The sequence below is a fragment of the Perca fluviatilis genome, chromosome 19, assembly GCF_010015445.1.
Source record: "Perca fluviatilis chromosome 19, GENO_Pfluv_1.0, whole genome shotgun sequence".
NCBI lineage: Eukaryota > Metazoa > Chordata > Actinopteri > Perciformes > Percidae > Perca > Perca fluviatilis.
This window is the reverse complement of record NC_053130.1, coordinates 17,173,900-17,189,546: the sequence shown is the minus strand read 5'-3', so window position 1 is coordinate 17,189,546 and position 15,647 is coordinate 17,173,900. Positions and strand designations below refer to the sequence as shown.

At 41.8% G+C, this 15,647-nt stretch overlaps 1 protein-coding gene across 3 annotated transcripts in view; it reads right to left on the bottom strand.

Moving 5' to 3' along the window:
- sema4ga (sema domain, immunoglobulin domain (Ig), transmembrane domain (TM) and short cytoplasmic domain, (semaphorin) 4Ga) overlaps positions 1 to 15,647 on the bottom strand; it is a 28,249-nt gene that overhangs the window by 6,828 nt on the left and 5,774 nt on the right. For all 3 annotated transcript variants that reach the window (XM_039784128.1, XM_039784129.1, XM_039784127.1), the window contains exons 3-14: positions 10,362 to 10,510; positions 8,172 to 8,234; positions 7,946 to 8,044; positions 7,653 to 7,746; positions 7,460 to 7,573; positions 6,706 to 6,860; positions 5,193 to 5,368; positions 3,281 to 3,425; positions 2,302 to 2,524; positions 1,040 to 1,155; positions 797 to 951; positions 245 to 303 (exon numbers count right to left, since the gene is read on the bottom strand). In XM_039784128.1, the coding sequence (XP_039640062.1) occupies positions 245 to 303; positions 797 to 951; positions 1,040 to 1,155; positions 2,302 to 2,524; positions 3,281 to 3,425; positions 5,193 to 5,368; positions 6,706 to 6,860; positions 7,460 to 7,573; positions 7,653 to 7,746; positions 7,946 to 8,044; positions 8,172 to 8,234; positions 10,362 to 10,510 (1,548 nt within the window). The remainder of the gene's footprint in view (positions 1 to 244; positions 304 to 796; positions 952 to 1,039; positions 1,156 to 2,301; positions 2,525 to 3,280; positions 3,426 to 5,192; positions 5,369 to 6,705; positions 6,861 to 7,459; positions 7,574 to 7,652; positions 7,747 to 7,945; positions 8,045 to 8,171; positions 8,235 to 10,361; positions 10,511 to 15,647) is intronic.

Below are 15,647 nucleotides of genomic sequence, written 5' to 3'. Positions count from 1 at the left end.
TGCCTTGAATATCAAACAGATTTGTCTCCAGAGATGGCAAAAATGTGATTAAAGAAGGGAGAAGAGGATTTTGCCAATGCGGTGTGCATAATCAACTTTCAAAGAGGCCTTCATGCCATCTGATGACAACTATGCATCTTTCGAGTCATTCCTAACAATCTCTATTTTTAATCTCCCTTTCATCATTCACTGCGTTAAAAGCTTTAGGCAGCAGCACCTAGCTGCAGATGAGATTTCGGTGTACCATTTTGTGTATTTTCACATCCTTTGCTCCCCTGCTGGATGTCCTGGATTAAAGTGGATCTGTGAAGAGAGAGAAAACATAATAACTATCAGTGCAAAGAATAAACATGCTTATCTTGTTATGTTACAACCTAACAAGATATTGAGTATTGTTGGTACATATACAGAAATCTCTATTTCTTACTATTTCTACTTTGTGCTATATTCTGTCTCATATCATTTATTGCCTCCATAAGCACTTTCTACTGAGTAAGCAAATCTGTTGAGGTTAAAACAGTACACCGCTGCATTCTATGTTTAGTAGAACAGACAGCATCAACTTTCTGCTTACGCAACAGTTCTGGAAGCTGACACTGTGACAGGGCACTGTGATACTTGAGGTTAGTCAAATCAACACACACACACACACACACACACACACACACACACACACACACACACACACACACACACACACACACACACACACACACACACACACACACACACACACACACACACACACACACACACACACACACACACACACACACACACACACACACACACACACCTGTCTGCTTGTGCCATTATGTCTACACACTGGGCTCCGTTCCAGGCACAGTGAGGGTCCCTGGCAAAGACACAGTCGTAGCAGGAGGTGTATCTGCGACAGTTAGAGAGGGGAAGCTGCACCACGCCTGATGGAGAGCCCACGTACACACTCATCTGGTGGGGAGAAAGAAGATTTAAATACTGCAGGGCCGAGATTACTCCTCCTACATGTGTTTGTGCATGTGATGGTCAAACCCACTACCTGTTTTGCAGATAGCAGCAGGTTGTTAACAGGTTGGGGTTCCTCAAACAGTTGAAGCTCCTCGATAATGTGAAGCTGACCCTCAATTTCTACAGCTTTATGTAACCAGCCTTCATCTGATTGACACATACAAAGAGTAGAAACATTAGAATTAAAAAGGATCATACCAACATGCAGTAGCCTGTACTACCAGCAGAATTTAATATGCATTTCTGTTTTCAAAACATTAGTCTTAAGTTGATTTCCTGCCTTTAAGTCAGCTATTGAATTCATTAATTTCAGTATGCAATATAAATTAACTTGCAAACACCTGAAATTAACACTTAAGATCCACTTTTTCTTATCGTAGTTAAATAGTCTGTGAGAAGAAGAAGGTTCAGACATCCAAGATGTGGAGTTCTCTCATAAAAAACAATGGTTTTAATGCAAAAAACGAACTAAATTCCAATTGTCTTATTCATGTTTCTTTCAATTTTTTTGTCTTGTGGGTTGGATTCTCTGAAAACCTGTAATGCATTGCTGTAAAAGCCACTTAAAAGGTGCTCTAAGAGATGTCACACGTTTTTTAGGCTACAACATTTTTTGTCACATACAGAAAACATCTCCTCACTATCCGCTAGCTACCGGTCCCCTGAACACACTGTAAAAAAAAACAGGGTCTCTGTAGACAGCCCAGGCTTCACACGCGGCAACAAAAACAAACTGTGCCAACCTGCACCACCAAACATAACAAACAGTGTTCCAGCCAATAACCGACAAGAAGGATTTGGTGGTGGGGGTTGGGGAGTTAGTGCATGGAAGCACGGAAGGGAGGGAGAGGGGTCGGGATGAGGAGGCGGGAGGGGCGAGCTAGCCTCGTTTTGTTTGAAAATACTTTGAACGTCAACAAGAAGTGCCGTCACCCAACATCGCTTAGAGCACCTTTGAGGAAAGGCAAGGCAGCTTTATTTGTATAGCACATTTCAACAACAGGGCAATTCAAAGTGCTTTACATAAAACATTAGCACATATTTGTATTTGGTAAATTGTTGTTTTGTTGATTTTGTTGATTTTGCTACCTTTAAAGTAAGCCAGGCCCCCTGTTTCCAGTATTCATGCTAAGCTAATCTAACGGTCTCTTGGCTGTACTGTAGGTTCATATTTAGTGTACAGACATTAAAGACAATCTTCTGATTTAACTTTCGACAAGTATTTTCTAAAATAAGTCTAACTATTTCTTTAACAGATTGCACAAGTAATACCTTACATGAACTCAAACACACCTGTGCCCATGTACAATACATGGTATGTTTTTCCATCCAAGCCTTGGATCATATGTACGGCCATGTGTGTGTAGTCTGTAGTCCGCCTAAACAAAAGCGGACGTCTGTCTGAAGGTTGGACCTGCTGGGACATCAGAGGATGCCTCCTGACAAAATTCAGCACATCATCAGGCAGAGAGGTGGAGAAGTTTATGCCCCTGGCCCTCAGAGCGTCTGTTATACACTGTAGGAAAAGAAACCAAAGAAAGCGATGAGAGAAGGGATAGTGAGCAAGTAACAAGGCACGATGTGGGCTGCAGGGAAAAGAGAAATTTTTGGCTCATTTGTAATAAAGTTCTCTGTAAATAGAAACGGATAGTGGAAGGCAGAGAGGATGTGACAAGGCTTAGCGAGATGGTCTGCAGGGGAAATTAAGGGATCATGAAGAAAATGCGAGCCTGTGGAAGATAGTGTTTGGGGAAAATGCTACTATTCACACAGACAACAATGAGCCTGTGTGAGGTCAGCAGTCGGCTTGAGCTGACATGTGGGCAACTCAGCTCTCTCTGCACCTGACTAAGGGAACAACTTCCCTTCAACCAACTCCTCTAAGAGGCTTTCATGCTCCCAAGTTAAAGCCCTTGACCGCTTCTCCTTTCTGTTTAATAGCAAAGTTAAAATTAAGTCCCACAAAGTGACACTACAGTGATAATGTCTGCTCCTGCCGCACTAAGCCATTGTCGCCAAAGCTACGGGCTGGAGTTAATCGCCATGGAAATGGGTTTCAGTGACATAAGCTGCTTGTGTTTTGAGCCTCATCGTTGAGGCTGCCATTCTCTATCATTTTCCCTCCATCTCTTCTCTTGCATCTTTACTTTGGATCAGTTTCATCTGCTGTGGTTTGAGTCCTTGAGGCCGAGAAAGAGGAGACATTTCTTCTGGGCTTCTTCTTTTGTTTAAGAGAGGGCAGTAGTGCCTGTCTGTGTGCATGTGTGTTTACCGTTCCAGGTCGTGGGTCAGGGATCTTTCCAGTGTATTCTTTCCACTTAAAGCCAGAGTCCTGGTTCTCCATGTAGGGTCCTTGAAAGGCCTCTTGGACTTCAGACAGGGAGAACCGACACACTGCAGATGCCTTCACATTTTTCCTAAAGATAGCAACACACACAGTGAGAAAAAAAACAGAGCACAGGCCATGAACAATAACAGCAGTAAACCCAGTGTTGCCATAGAGACAGCAGTAGAAGTACAGTAGATCAGTGGCTCACCTAAACGATGGAAAGAGACAAATGGGAGGAAAGTACATGGGACGGGAGAGGGGATAAGCACTGTCAGAGATAGTACAAAGATGATTAGAAGTCATACGTCTCTGAGAAGAGTACGAGGGAAGGAGGAGAGAATTACAAAAATGGTTTCATAAAAGGTGTAGTACGAGTTAGAGACAGGAGAGGTGGAGCTTAAGAGGAGACCGCAGCATCCCAATAACAAAAATGCTGTTTGTTTATGTTTTCCACACCACAAAATGTATTACATCCGATACATCCTTGCAGCGAATGAACTACGTTAAAAAGTGGAAACTAGTTTGTACAAAGGTCCATTACAGTTATAATCTTTAAAGGTCCTAAGACACGCTGCTTTTTGGATGCTTTTATATAGGCCTTTGTGGTCCCCTAATACTGTATCTGAAGTCTCTTTCCCGAAATTCAGCCTTGCTGCAGAATTACAGCCACGAGAGCCAGTCCCACAATGAGCTTTCCTTAGGATGTGCCATTTCTGTGTCTGTAGCTTTAAATGCTATTGAGGAGGAGAGGGGGGGCAAGGTGGAGGGTGGGGGTGTGGCCTTGACCAACTGCCACTTTGCTCCTTTGCAAGCCATGATGTCTCTCTCTTTCTCATGGGTGGGCCAAATTCTCTGGGCGGACAAAGCAGAGAAAGGGGAGGTAACCTTGCTCCTTATGACCTCACAAGGAGCAGATTCCAGATCGGCCCATCTGAGCTTTCATTTTCTCAAAGGCAGAGCAGGATACCCAGGGCTCGGTTTATACCTATCGCCATTTCTAGCCACCGGTGGACCATAGGCAGGCTGGGGGAACGCATATTAATGTTAAAAAAAACTCATAAAGTGAAATTTTCATGCCATGGGACCTTTAAGATTTTTATAAAATTAAACCCCATTTTTGTTACTGTTAATAGTTAGCATTTTATCTGCAATAGCCATTTGATATATTGACATTCAGTAATTACTTCTCTGTATAGTGGTTGTTTTTTGGATAACATTACAGCCTCCCTGTTACCTGTCCACTCTCTTTACACCCTGTCAAAGCTGTATTTACTGCTAATGCAAACTATGCAAAAGGGATAATGCAATGCAACCAACTTTACTGTGCCCTGCTGTTGTGTGGGAAACTACTTGCGCCATGTGCAGCATAAAATCAGATCATGGTTGCAATTATTTATGCCTGACTTCTTTATTTAAACAACAGGAGTTTGGTTGGTTGTGTTGTAAACAGATTCCCCAGTTGCCCTTCCGTTGTATTTCTGACAAAGTAGCTGCTCAGTTGGGTATTTGGTCTATTATTAGACCGCACTCGTTGTTACCACGGTAACCACAGGTGTCACCAAATCCACCAGGACTGAAATCTTACGGACTACAACTTTAACTTCTTTTAAGCCAATCTAAATCTGCATGTCTAATTAAAATTCTCTCCTCAAACTGCCCTAAAATTCCTCCATCTAACTTCTTTTTTTCACATTGTTTGGATAAAAAAGTTCTACTCTCTTTTCATCCTTCTTGTCTTCTTCGACTGCCTCAATGTATTGATTGCTGCCTTTCATCTTTATCTCCCTCATTTACATTTGCATCCTCAAAGTCCCTGTCAGTCAGAGACCTTGACAACACACAAGTTCCCACTCACCACTCGAGGCCGAATATGCCGTAGAAGAGCGTGTCCTGCGGCGTGAGGCCAGGCATGACAAACACGCTGCGCAGCATGTTGAAGTGGAAGTCGTACTCGGGCAGAGAACACGTCAGCCTGGCCTTGAGGAAGGACGTCCACCGTTTCTGGAGAGTTAAATAGCCTCCCAGGTCCCCCTGAGGGAAGAAGGGTGGGAGAGAAAGGAGAAAGAGGAGAAGGAGGGAGATGAAAGGGTCATATGAGGTAAGGCCTGGATAAATGAAAAACAGACTGAACACCCGGCTCAAGGTGGCACACAAGGGGAAGTGAACCTCCTAAAGAGTGAAACAGATGGCATGGGAGAGCAATAACGATACTTTCAATAAGATTATGGGTCCCCATGCCCCAAATTCACAATGGAAAAGCTTGACTCAAGGTCATGATGATTTTTCAAATCCAGCAACTGACATCATCTTGCCCTTTGATTTTAACCTTTAATGTATTCAACATGTGGCAAATATGTCACAAATGTCACACATGCTGCCCCAAAACATTTCTATTAATATCAAAAAACAAACATGCTTCCAAGCTTTCAAGGAGAGAACTTGTGAGCTGACTTTAAAGTGATGGTTCGGAGTAATTTCACCCTAGGGTGACAACAAAAATATTTATTAATTTAATGATTAAATAAGGTAATGTCTCCAAACTTACCTCAATTATAACTTGTCTCCTGCTAGTTATACTACAGCACTTACAAAAAAAAATGTTGTATCTCTTTTCGGTGTTGTAATTTGTAGACGTCCCTAAGCACTGTCTAACTGCAGGTAGCAGCAGCAGCAGCAGCAGAGAGCAGAAGCCAACAGGCAAGTGTTATTTACATAAACGTCTGGTGTACTTATAAACTTTCCAATCCATCGTTTTAGGAGTGCATAACCTATTTGTACAACTGTAGAAGTTTGGTATCATTTCGGGCATTATTAGTGGGGTCATTTACGAGATACAAACATGGATCCATTAGCCCCTGCACTAAGCTATTCAGCTGATCACGCTAACTCTCCCAATGTTAGACCCAGGTGAAAAAAGCTCCGGGGGGTTGTTTGGCTCGAGGTCATGGTGCAAAGGACCCTAGGGTGAAATTACTCCGAACCATCACTTTAAGGTGCCACAGTAGAGAACAACAAGGTTATTACACTGTACATTTAGCTCACACTATTCTTAACTCCTTCCTGGGCAGCATGAAATGTAAATCATTCACATTTTAGGCATCAGAGGATGCAAAACAGTCCACCTCTCCCTTGCAGTCATCCATCCCTCTCACTCCGAGCCACACTGACTCTGCAATCCATTCATCAGCTACACAGTCTGCTCTTCTCATCACACTGGGGCCTAGTTACAAATGCATTCCCCATCCAGCACCTCATCTGTTATAGCACCCTCTCCTATCATCAACCAAGACTTCACTCAAGCTAGTCTGATGCAAGGCTTCACTCCCAATTGTAAATCATATCCTACATCTTTTTAAATCTGCACTCACCTTACAAACGCGCGCCACTCGGGCCACCCGGCTATGGCTGTAGGTTGTGGTCTGCTCCTGGCTCCTCTCTGTGAAGAAGTAGTAGATCTTGTCATCATCACCGGTGCTGCTTCCCAAACTCTCCCTCACCAGTGTCGAGCCCACAAAGTCTGCCTCTGTAATGGGGAAGAAAAAAGAATGAATGGAATGAAACTGGGTATAGTAGATTCCTGAACAAAAAAAACATACGTAGTATTCTACCTGTCCACCTGAGGTGAAGAAAGGAATGGCAAACACAGACGGTGAAATCGTAAAGTCAAAAAGGAGATGGTGTTAGGATGCTTCAGTTATCTGCAAAACATCATGTTTTGAGTAATTTAAACCCAAAACCAGGTGTCTGGAGGAATATATTAACAACACTAGGAGTCTACAGTCATGCTAGTGGCTCAAAACCACAAATGGACAAAGTGTTGGACAGACCAACTGGGACTTAACACAGAATTGTCAATGCATGTAAAACTAAGTTGTAATGCTTTAAGAATTAGTGGAGCAATCGGTAGGAGTCAGGAAAGTTAAATAATGCATTATTGATCAACTGGAGCTGATAAAGAATTAGTATCGGAGTTGCTGTGGCTACTTCAGCAGATTAGGTGCTTGTCAGTATGGAGGCTTAAACATTGTGTTAGCTGGTTGACAGACAGAAGCTCTGACCACTTAGACCACCCTGCTACCTAAATAGGCTAAAGGGCTTTTTCATTCCAGGAGATTAACCCACCATTCAGCCAACGTGTGGGAGCATCTTCTGTCTTTAGTGTGGGAGACGGAGAGTTGCGGCGGATATCTGGAAAGCTCCTGAACTCATACTGGGAAGCTGTATACATCTGCTGGTCTGGAGTAAAAAAAATGCATCACTTTCTTTAGTTTTTAGTAAAAGTCTGGACGTGACTGACAACTGTTGAAGGGCTTACCGATGATGAGGGCAGTGTAGCCCGTTGTCGGGCCGTAGGGACATTTGTCTTTGCCTTCTTCAGGCTGAGATGACATCACAAACCTCTCCTTATCCTATACAGGACAAAACATTTGGGTAAAGAGTAAGGCATTTAGATCCACCTTGAAACCACAAATGAGGAATCAGAAAACCCCCATATGTATTCAGTAAATGCAAATAGCAAACCGATAGATAAACATTATAGTATGAAATTAAATATGAAATGTATTCAACAGTACTGGAAGGGCTGTAATGTGTATTGCATTGACATACTATGTATGCACAGAGTGGACTGAAGGCATGAGTCCCACACATGTAGAGATGAGTCGAGTTGAACGTCTGGAGGAATCGGATGTGATTAAAACACTCCGTCTGGAAAAGGAAGAGAAAGCCGGAAAAGATGGAGAGGAAACGAATATCAATACATACTGTAGTAGAGAACCAAATGCAAAAAGATGAAAAGAAAGAACTGAGGGAGAAAGAGAAATGAAATGCCTACCTTATTGTCTTTTCCCTTGAGCAGACACTGTAGCTTTTGCTCAGGAGAGGCTTCCCACTCAATCTAATACACACCACATAACATACAGCAAGACAGAAAAAGACAGCAGATGAATGGAGAGTGATCTTCTTGTTGCTTTAATAATTCATATATTCGAAATGTTGACCTCACTGCATCTGAATTTCCATTCATTCATTTTATTATAATACAGGACAACATTAAAAGTAACATCTATTGTGTTACATTCAAACTGGCCTGCCTCAGTTAAAAACTGGTTTAAAGCAGGTTCCTGTTCTGCAGCACATAAAAGACAGAATCACATTACAATACAAATTAAAAATAGAAACAAGACAAAAAGAAAACATAAGCAGTTACAAAAACAAACAATTCAATATGTTGTTGAACAGCAGCATTTTTTAACTCTTCTTTAACAAAGAATGTAATGCACACACCAGCAATTTATACTTTATGACAGACATCATTGCTGTTGTTACGGCCCCACCTCTGCATTGCAGGCAGAGGAGGGTCGTTAGTGATTGGAGCCACCTGGGCTCAGGGTATTTAAGCTGCTTCTAACCACTCTCTCTCTGCTCCTCCAGGTATGAGCCTGTTTTGTTTGTTCCTTTATAGTTTTACTTAGTTACTCAGTAATCTTCACACACACAGACTCACTCATCCATGCACTTTACAGACACCTTACATTATGACATTCTCACACCTCATTCCTTTTTCTTTGTTTAAAGTTAATAATTTTGGTTTACAATAAAGTATCTTTTTGATTGGCCTATACTTGTTGGTGTCCCCTCATTCGTTGCCACAGGCCATGAGCATAATAGCTCATCACCAGACTGTCACCAGGTAACAAACACAGCAGCAGGACAAGTGAAAGAGGATTTTCAGCCTTTAATGCTATTATCCTGCAACATGCAATGGTTTAGGAACTAGATGATGACAATGCACTCTAAGTAAACGGAAATAGACAAATGTTGCCAATAGCTATGGACATCATTTATAGGTTACTAGTGCAGTGGCCGTTGAAAATGTGCCCGTTTGGAACTGCCGATTGCTCGGCCTGTGGTATTGATGCTTATAGAATTCATCAAAACCAAATTGTAGCCCAAAATTACTTACAGAAGGACCCCAAACCACTTCAAATGTAACTCCCCTGTATACCCTACTACTAACTTGCTGATTTACCTGACCGAGAACATTGCAGATTGAGAATGTAATCACAAAATATCACAATGAAAATGTGGAGTAATCAGACATTAGCGTCATGGACTCATGGCAGTGCGCTACCCACCTGGCCCGTTATGAGCGCTAATCACCACCAGAACCAGACTGTGTGTGTGTGTGTGTGTGCGCACGCACACACACAGAGAGAGAGAGAGAGAGAGAGAGAGAGAGAGAGAGAGAGAGAGAGAGAGAGAGAGAGAGAGAGAGAGAGAGAGAGAGAGAGAGAGAGAGAGAGAGAGAGAGAGATCTTGTGTAGTATGAGTGACTCATAGGTTAATTTAAAGAGACGGGTGAAAGATCCGAGTGAGTCAAGACTCAAACAGGTTTAGTGCTCAGTCAGTGTGCATGCAGTGTGAGAGGGTGAGAGGGGGAGTGGCCAGTTTTACCTGTAACGATATATTTTGCATTTCTAATCCAAACAACATCAAACTTGGAACTGCACTTACTCGTGGCCGTAGCAAGACACCTGTCAAGTTTGAAATCCATCGGACTAACGGTTCGAGATATATGCGCATAAAACACACACACACACACACACACACACACACACACACACACACACACAACACACACACACACACACACACACACACACACACACACACACACACACTTTTATTTATATTTATAGATAGATAATCCTTAAGATTTCAGATCTACTTGATTATGGTGACGCCTAAGAATATCTTATCTGAAAGGAGTCCCAGAGTTCTAATTAAAAGGACACATTTATCAATCAGCATAGGCTGGAAACATGCTCTCTGCAGCTAATAATATACAATATGCAAGTTTATGCAACAAGATGCTCCTGTGGTGAAACAGTTTGCCTCAAAATGAAATATTGTTGCCTCAAAGAGTTCCTGCATTGTGGAATGCAAATGAAGCTGTGGTAGAGTTAAAGGTATGGCAGCTGAGGAGCACAACATGCAGCAACACAGAAACAAACAAACTCACAGTGAGAACAGAGCTGACTGAAATGTCAGAGGCATTGAGAGCGAATACAGCCCCCCGGGCCCCGACGTAGAGACGCTCACTGTCAGCCTCCAGGAACATGGTGCTGTAGTTGACTGCAGAGGATTGGAAACGTCTGCAGCCCCGGAGACCTGGGAGGGTAGGGGAGGGGAGAGGAGAGGAGAGGAGAGGAGAGGAGAGGAGAGGAGAGGAGAGGAGAGGAGAGGAGAGGAGAGGAGAGGAGAGGAGAATTGGTTGTTAATGAACGTGACTTGTCCCCCTGACCGGTTCTGCAACATCTATCTATCAAACCGCTCCTAATGCATTTTAAAAAATACAGCATAGACAACAAAGACACCAGACAGGCTGAAACAGCGATTTGATTGGTTATTTTATAGATGATACACTCAAAATTAGTAAGAACAAAAACTGATTTTCTTTTGTTGTTGTACTTCCTCAGATAACATCAGTGGCTTATCCCCAGTGTGATTATTTGTCAATACAAGTGGGTGAAACAGCCTGATTCTCATTCATAAGGCAACACCCATTACAACCTTGGCATATCTCAGCACAATTACTGTCCTCTGCTGCTATTAATTATGGTCTCTCTCAACTGTGGGTCAACAAATAATACTTTTTTTCAAAGAAAAAGCATCCTCTGTTCACATTCATTTCATCAAATACTCTACTAGAGACTGATTACTGTATTATGTACACCTAAATACAAAAAAAAGCTTTTATTGTCATCTGGATTTTTATGTGATGATTTGAACAAAATACAATGAAAGAATCCACACTGTTGGATATTCATAAACTAACACACATCTCCCTGACTGCCTTTAGAAAAGCCCACAAATGTGCATAACGTTCTTGCCATCAGAGTTGGGGCATAAGCATGAGCACTTTTTCAATCAAAACTGACAGCATGAGAATAAAGGGAGGAATAGAAATCTGTGATGGATTTTTCGCTGTATGACTGCCAAACATCAGTGCAAAGTGGTAAGAAGGCAATTTTACAACTGGAGATTCTTTTTTAGACTGCTAGAAATAAAAATGATTCTATTAAACTCTATTATACTGTAGCTGCACAGAAAATCACTTTACGTGACCTCACAGTTCCCTGCGTTTAGTCAGAAATGAGGGTCAGATAGAAAAGTATTTTCAATTGCTCTGTACCTATGTCTGGCACATATTGCAGAATTGACAAAGTTGACTTGACTTGAAAAAATACACAATACCTAACAAAATGGGAGAAGCAAGATACATTATCAATATCTGCTTCTTGACAGCATTAATATCCTTTAAGGCTGCGTATCTACTAACATTCCCTTGCACAGTTTTAGTGCTGAAAGTATTCGTCAATTATCGTTGTCAGACAGAAAATTAATCACCAACAATTTTTTATGATCAATTGTTCGCACCAACCGCCTAATTGCAAGAAGCATGAAACATGTTTAAGAGTCTACAGCCGCGCTAGCAGCTCTGTGAGGCAGTACTCAATGGAGGCTGATGGAAAACTCATGAGTTTTGCAGGTTAACCCTAACCCATAAACCAAAGTATTGAACAAATTGAAATTTTGGTCAGATGATACCTCTATGAAAAGTCAGAGATCACCAAAGTTGTCAAAACTCATCCTGAGGAGAACATGAAGGTATATAACCTTTACAGTATGAAATAATCTAGTCTAATTAAAACAGCAAGATCTCTTTTGCAAGATACTACGGAAGCGTATTGCATTCACCATAGAAAAAAGTTTTTTGAGAAAAGATCTCATAATTACGAGATCCTCATCTCGTAATTACGAGAAAAGATCTCGTATTGAGATAATTTTAAACACCTGGAAGGCGGCATATCTAAACGCTTAACGTGAAAAAGCTTAACGTGGTTTAATGTATCTAAACAACGATCAATCATCACCAAAATCCTCTCATATATTGCTCATCATAACCACTTAAAACTGTCAAATAATCGAACCCAAAGTCCAATTATTATGGACGTTATCTGACATAAAGCGTTTCTGCTTCACAGCAGGGCAGCGGAGCGGCTGGGGGTTGACTCTCCACGGTTCTCATTGGCTTTATAAGTCCTAATGTGAAAAAGCTTAACGTGGTTTAATGTACCTAAACAAAGAACAATCATCACCAAAATCCTCTCCTATATGATGATTGATCGTTGTTTGTACATTGAACCACGTTAAGCTTTTTCACGTTTACGTTTTCCTAGATATGCTGCCTTCCAGGTGTTTAAAATGATCTCATAATTACAAGATCTTTTCTCGTAATTACGAGATCAGGATCTCGTAATTACGAGATGAGGATCTGGTAATTATGAGATCTTTTCTCAAAATTACGAGATCAGGATCTCGTAATTATGAGATATTTTCTCGTAATTATGAGATATTTTCTCGTAATTACGAGATAAGGTGTCTACATTTTTTTTTTCTATGGTGAATGCAATACGCTTCCGTAAGATACTATAGACCTGAGTATACAAAAACAAACCTAGCCAGTTGTAGAGACATTTCACTCAAAACCACAAATATATACCACATGGTGGCGCTAGAGGAAAATTCAGATTCATCAAAATCAAAAATAGTTCTTTGGTGGACCATTGCTATACATAAGAGCCCCGCTGCTAACATAAATAAAATTACACATTTGTTGGTTCTAACGTCACATAATTTGCTTTTCTCAGTTTTATATATAGCTATATAGCCCTGACCAGAAATTAAATGACAACCCCACATTGGACAATAAAAGCCAAGGGATTATGCTTATCCTACACAGCTCTCCTGAGGAAGAAGAAGATAATGAAAAGAGGCCCAACACAACATCAGATTTCAGAGATCCACTTCTGCTTTATGTGGGTTTCTGTTGTTCAAGGTTTCATTGCTTTGTGTGCATGTCCCCCGTCCAGTTTTCCAGGCTATATTGGGATGCATCTGGACAAGGACAAGATACTAATGACGTTCACTCATACAAACACTCAGCAAAGAGACATGCTGTACAGCACACACGCACACACATAAGACACACGCTTACTCGACAAGTCAAGAAGTCACTCGCTGCAGTCATAAATTGCCAGAGTCATGTAAGTTCTAAACATAAGATCTATCCGGACTCCTCTTAGCATGGGGTAAACATGACACAACTTGAAAGCGATCCACTTTTCCTGCCTATTGATGAGTACAGTAGCTCAAATCGGCCAAAGTGTCAAAGACTTCCTGCATCCTCAGCCACTGCACTTCCCCACCGAAGACTGCATGGTTATTAAGTAAGCTGCCATTAAGATTCCAATCAGCTGCTGCAAAACACAATCCACTCTGCTTCCTTCAGCAGCAGCAGTCAGTTCCCATCCCAGACTGCTCCTGGGTGATCAGGTGTCAACTTTACCTCACCCACTCGCAGCAGGAGGAAGAAGAGTATTACCTGTACGGGATTTTCAAAACAATAGCTTTTCCTACGTGACACAAGTGCTTCATTGTGAGTGAAGACAATGCATTACAGCAGAGGCAACACCTATGTTTCCTCAGAGTAACCTGAGCAATAGGACACATAATGCCGGACAGCTGGACCCAGGTAACTGAAAACAACCTCTCTGAGAGTGTGACGCAAAAGAAAGATTTAGTAGCCATTATTGGCAGCACATTTTAGCCTCGGCTTACAAGATCGTGTGAGAATAGGCACGTTTGATTCAAGCTATTAGGGAGAGAAAAAGAGCGAGAGAGGCAGATAGAGAAGCCCAGATGATATTATTTACTGTGCAAACACTTGGAGGGACCTCAGCTGATCAGCACAGTACACAGTGTTCAGGGAGACAGCTAACGTTGTCACGTATTCCAGTTGAGCTTTACGCCACTAGTTTTGTACAGTAGGCTCTCTGCAGCCTGCAGTTTTTTATATGCTGCAGGCTGCAGAGATGTGCGCCACAAGCTAAAGCGGCACAAGAGAGAAATACAGCTTATTTTATGATTTATTTATTTTTTAACAGCGATTGCGTTCTAAAGCACAAATAAATAACTGTCAAACGCTCAGATGATTTAGTGGAGACAGGTGATCTTATAGTTTTATTCTCTTTCTCCTCTGCATTTCATTCATTGCAGGTGCAGCCGTGAACTAGGAAGTAGGCTACTCTAGTATCGATTTATGACCATTTCAGGACAAGGGGAGAACATTTCTCTTTGTTTCATAACAATAAATGTAGAGTAAGGCTTTGCTGTCGTCTTCCCCCTCATTTCCAACCCATGACATAATTTGTCCCACCCCGGTTGTTTGCAACCACGGTCGTGTGCAAAAAAATTACATTGAAAATCGACCTGCATCCGACCCAGCTCTCGACCTAGGTCATGAAGCTGAGTCGATCAACACAATTAACCCTTTCAAACACAAAGTCAATCCTGGTTCAAACCTGGTTGAGCCCTCGGCGTGAAAGGGGTATCGGAGCATTCAGACGTGCCGACAGGCAACACTGAATAAACAAAGTAAAATCCATCAATTGTAATTCCCAAAATACTTGACAGGTTGAAATCTGTGTGCGTGATGAAAAGGTATTTAGACGAACACCAGTTTACATTCTATTTGACAACCTGCTATCTCTCTTGGTTTTGCCAGCTTTTAGCCTCCCGGATCCTCAAAATTGAGCACTGGAATTCGTCAAATTAATAACTATTAACAACGACCGTCTCAACTTTACTTATGGTGATTTGCAATGAGGAGAGAACACAGGTGTGTGTGTGTGTTTGACCGTGTGCTTGTTTGTGTGCATGTGTGATTTAACTACCCCACACAGGTTTGGAGGCTTGGCCTTTAGGTTGCTAAGAAACAGAGATTAAATGGATTAGAGGTAAGTTTGCATATCGAACTCTTCTCATCAGGAATAGGGAAGCAAAAGAAACAAAGACTAGAGGTAAAGGCGAGGTGAAGGAATTAAAAGGAGGGCAGTGCAGCCATGAAAAGTAAAAACTAATGAAGAAAACATTGAGGAAAAAAGACAGAGCTTAGGTGCAACGGCAGAGCGATGGATGGTAGAGGAGGGCGAGTGGATAAGAGAGTGATAGGGCAGCAGACAAGCAGATAAGCTGTGTAGGAGGACCTGTGGGCAGGCTTGAGCACTAACCGATGATTTACAGAAACTGAGATAAAGGTATCAAGAGAGGTTCATAGTAAGAGGAGGAACAGAAGGGAAAAAAGATGGATAATGAGTGTACGTAGGTGATGTATAGTGTGAAATGCAACTGTTTAGAAAAGAGAAGGGGAGAGGAGGGAAATTGCTCTACAAGTAGATCTTAC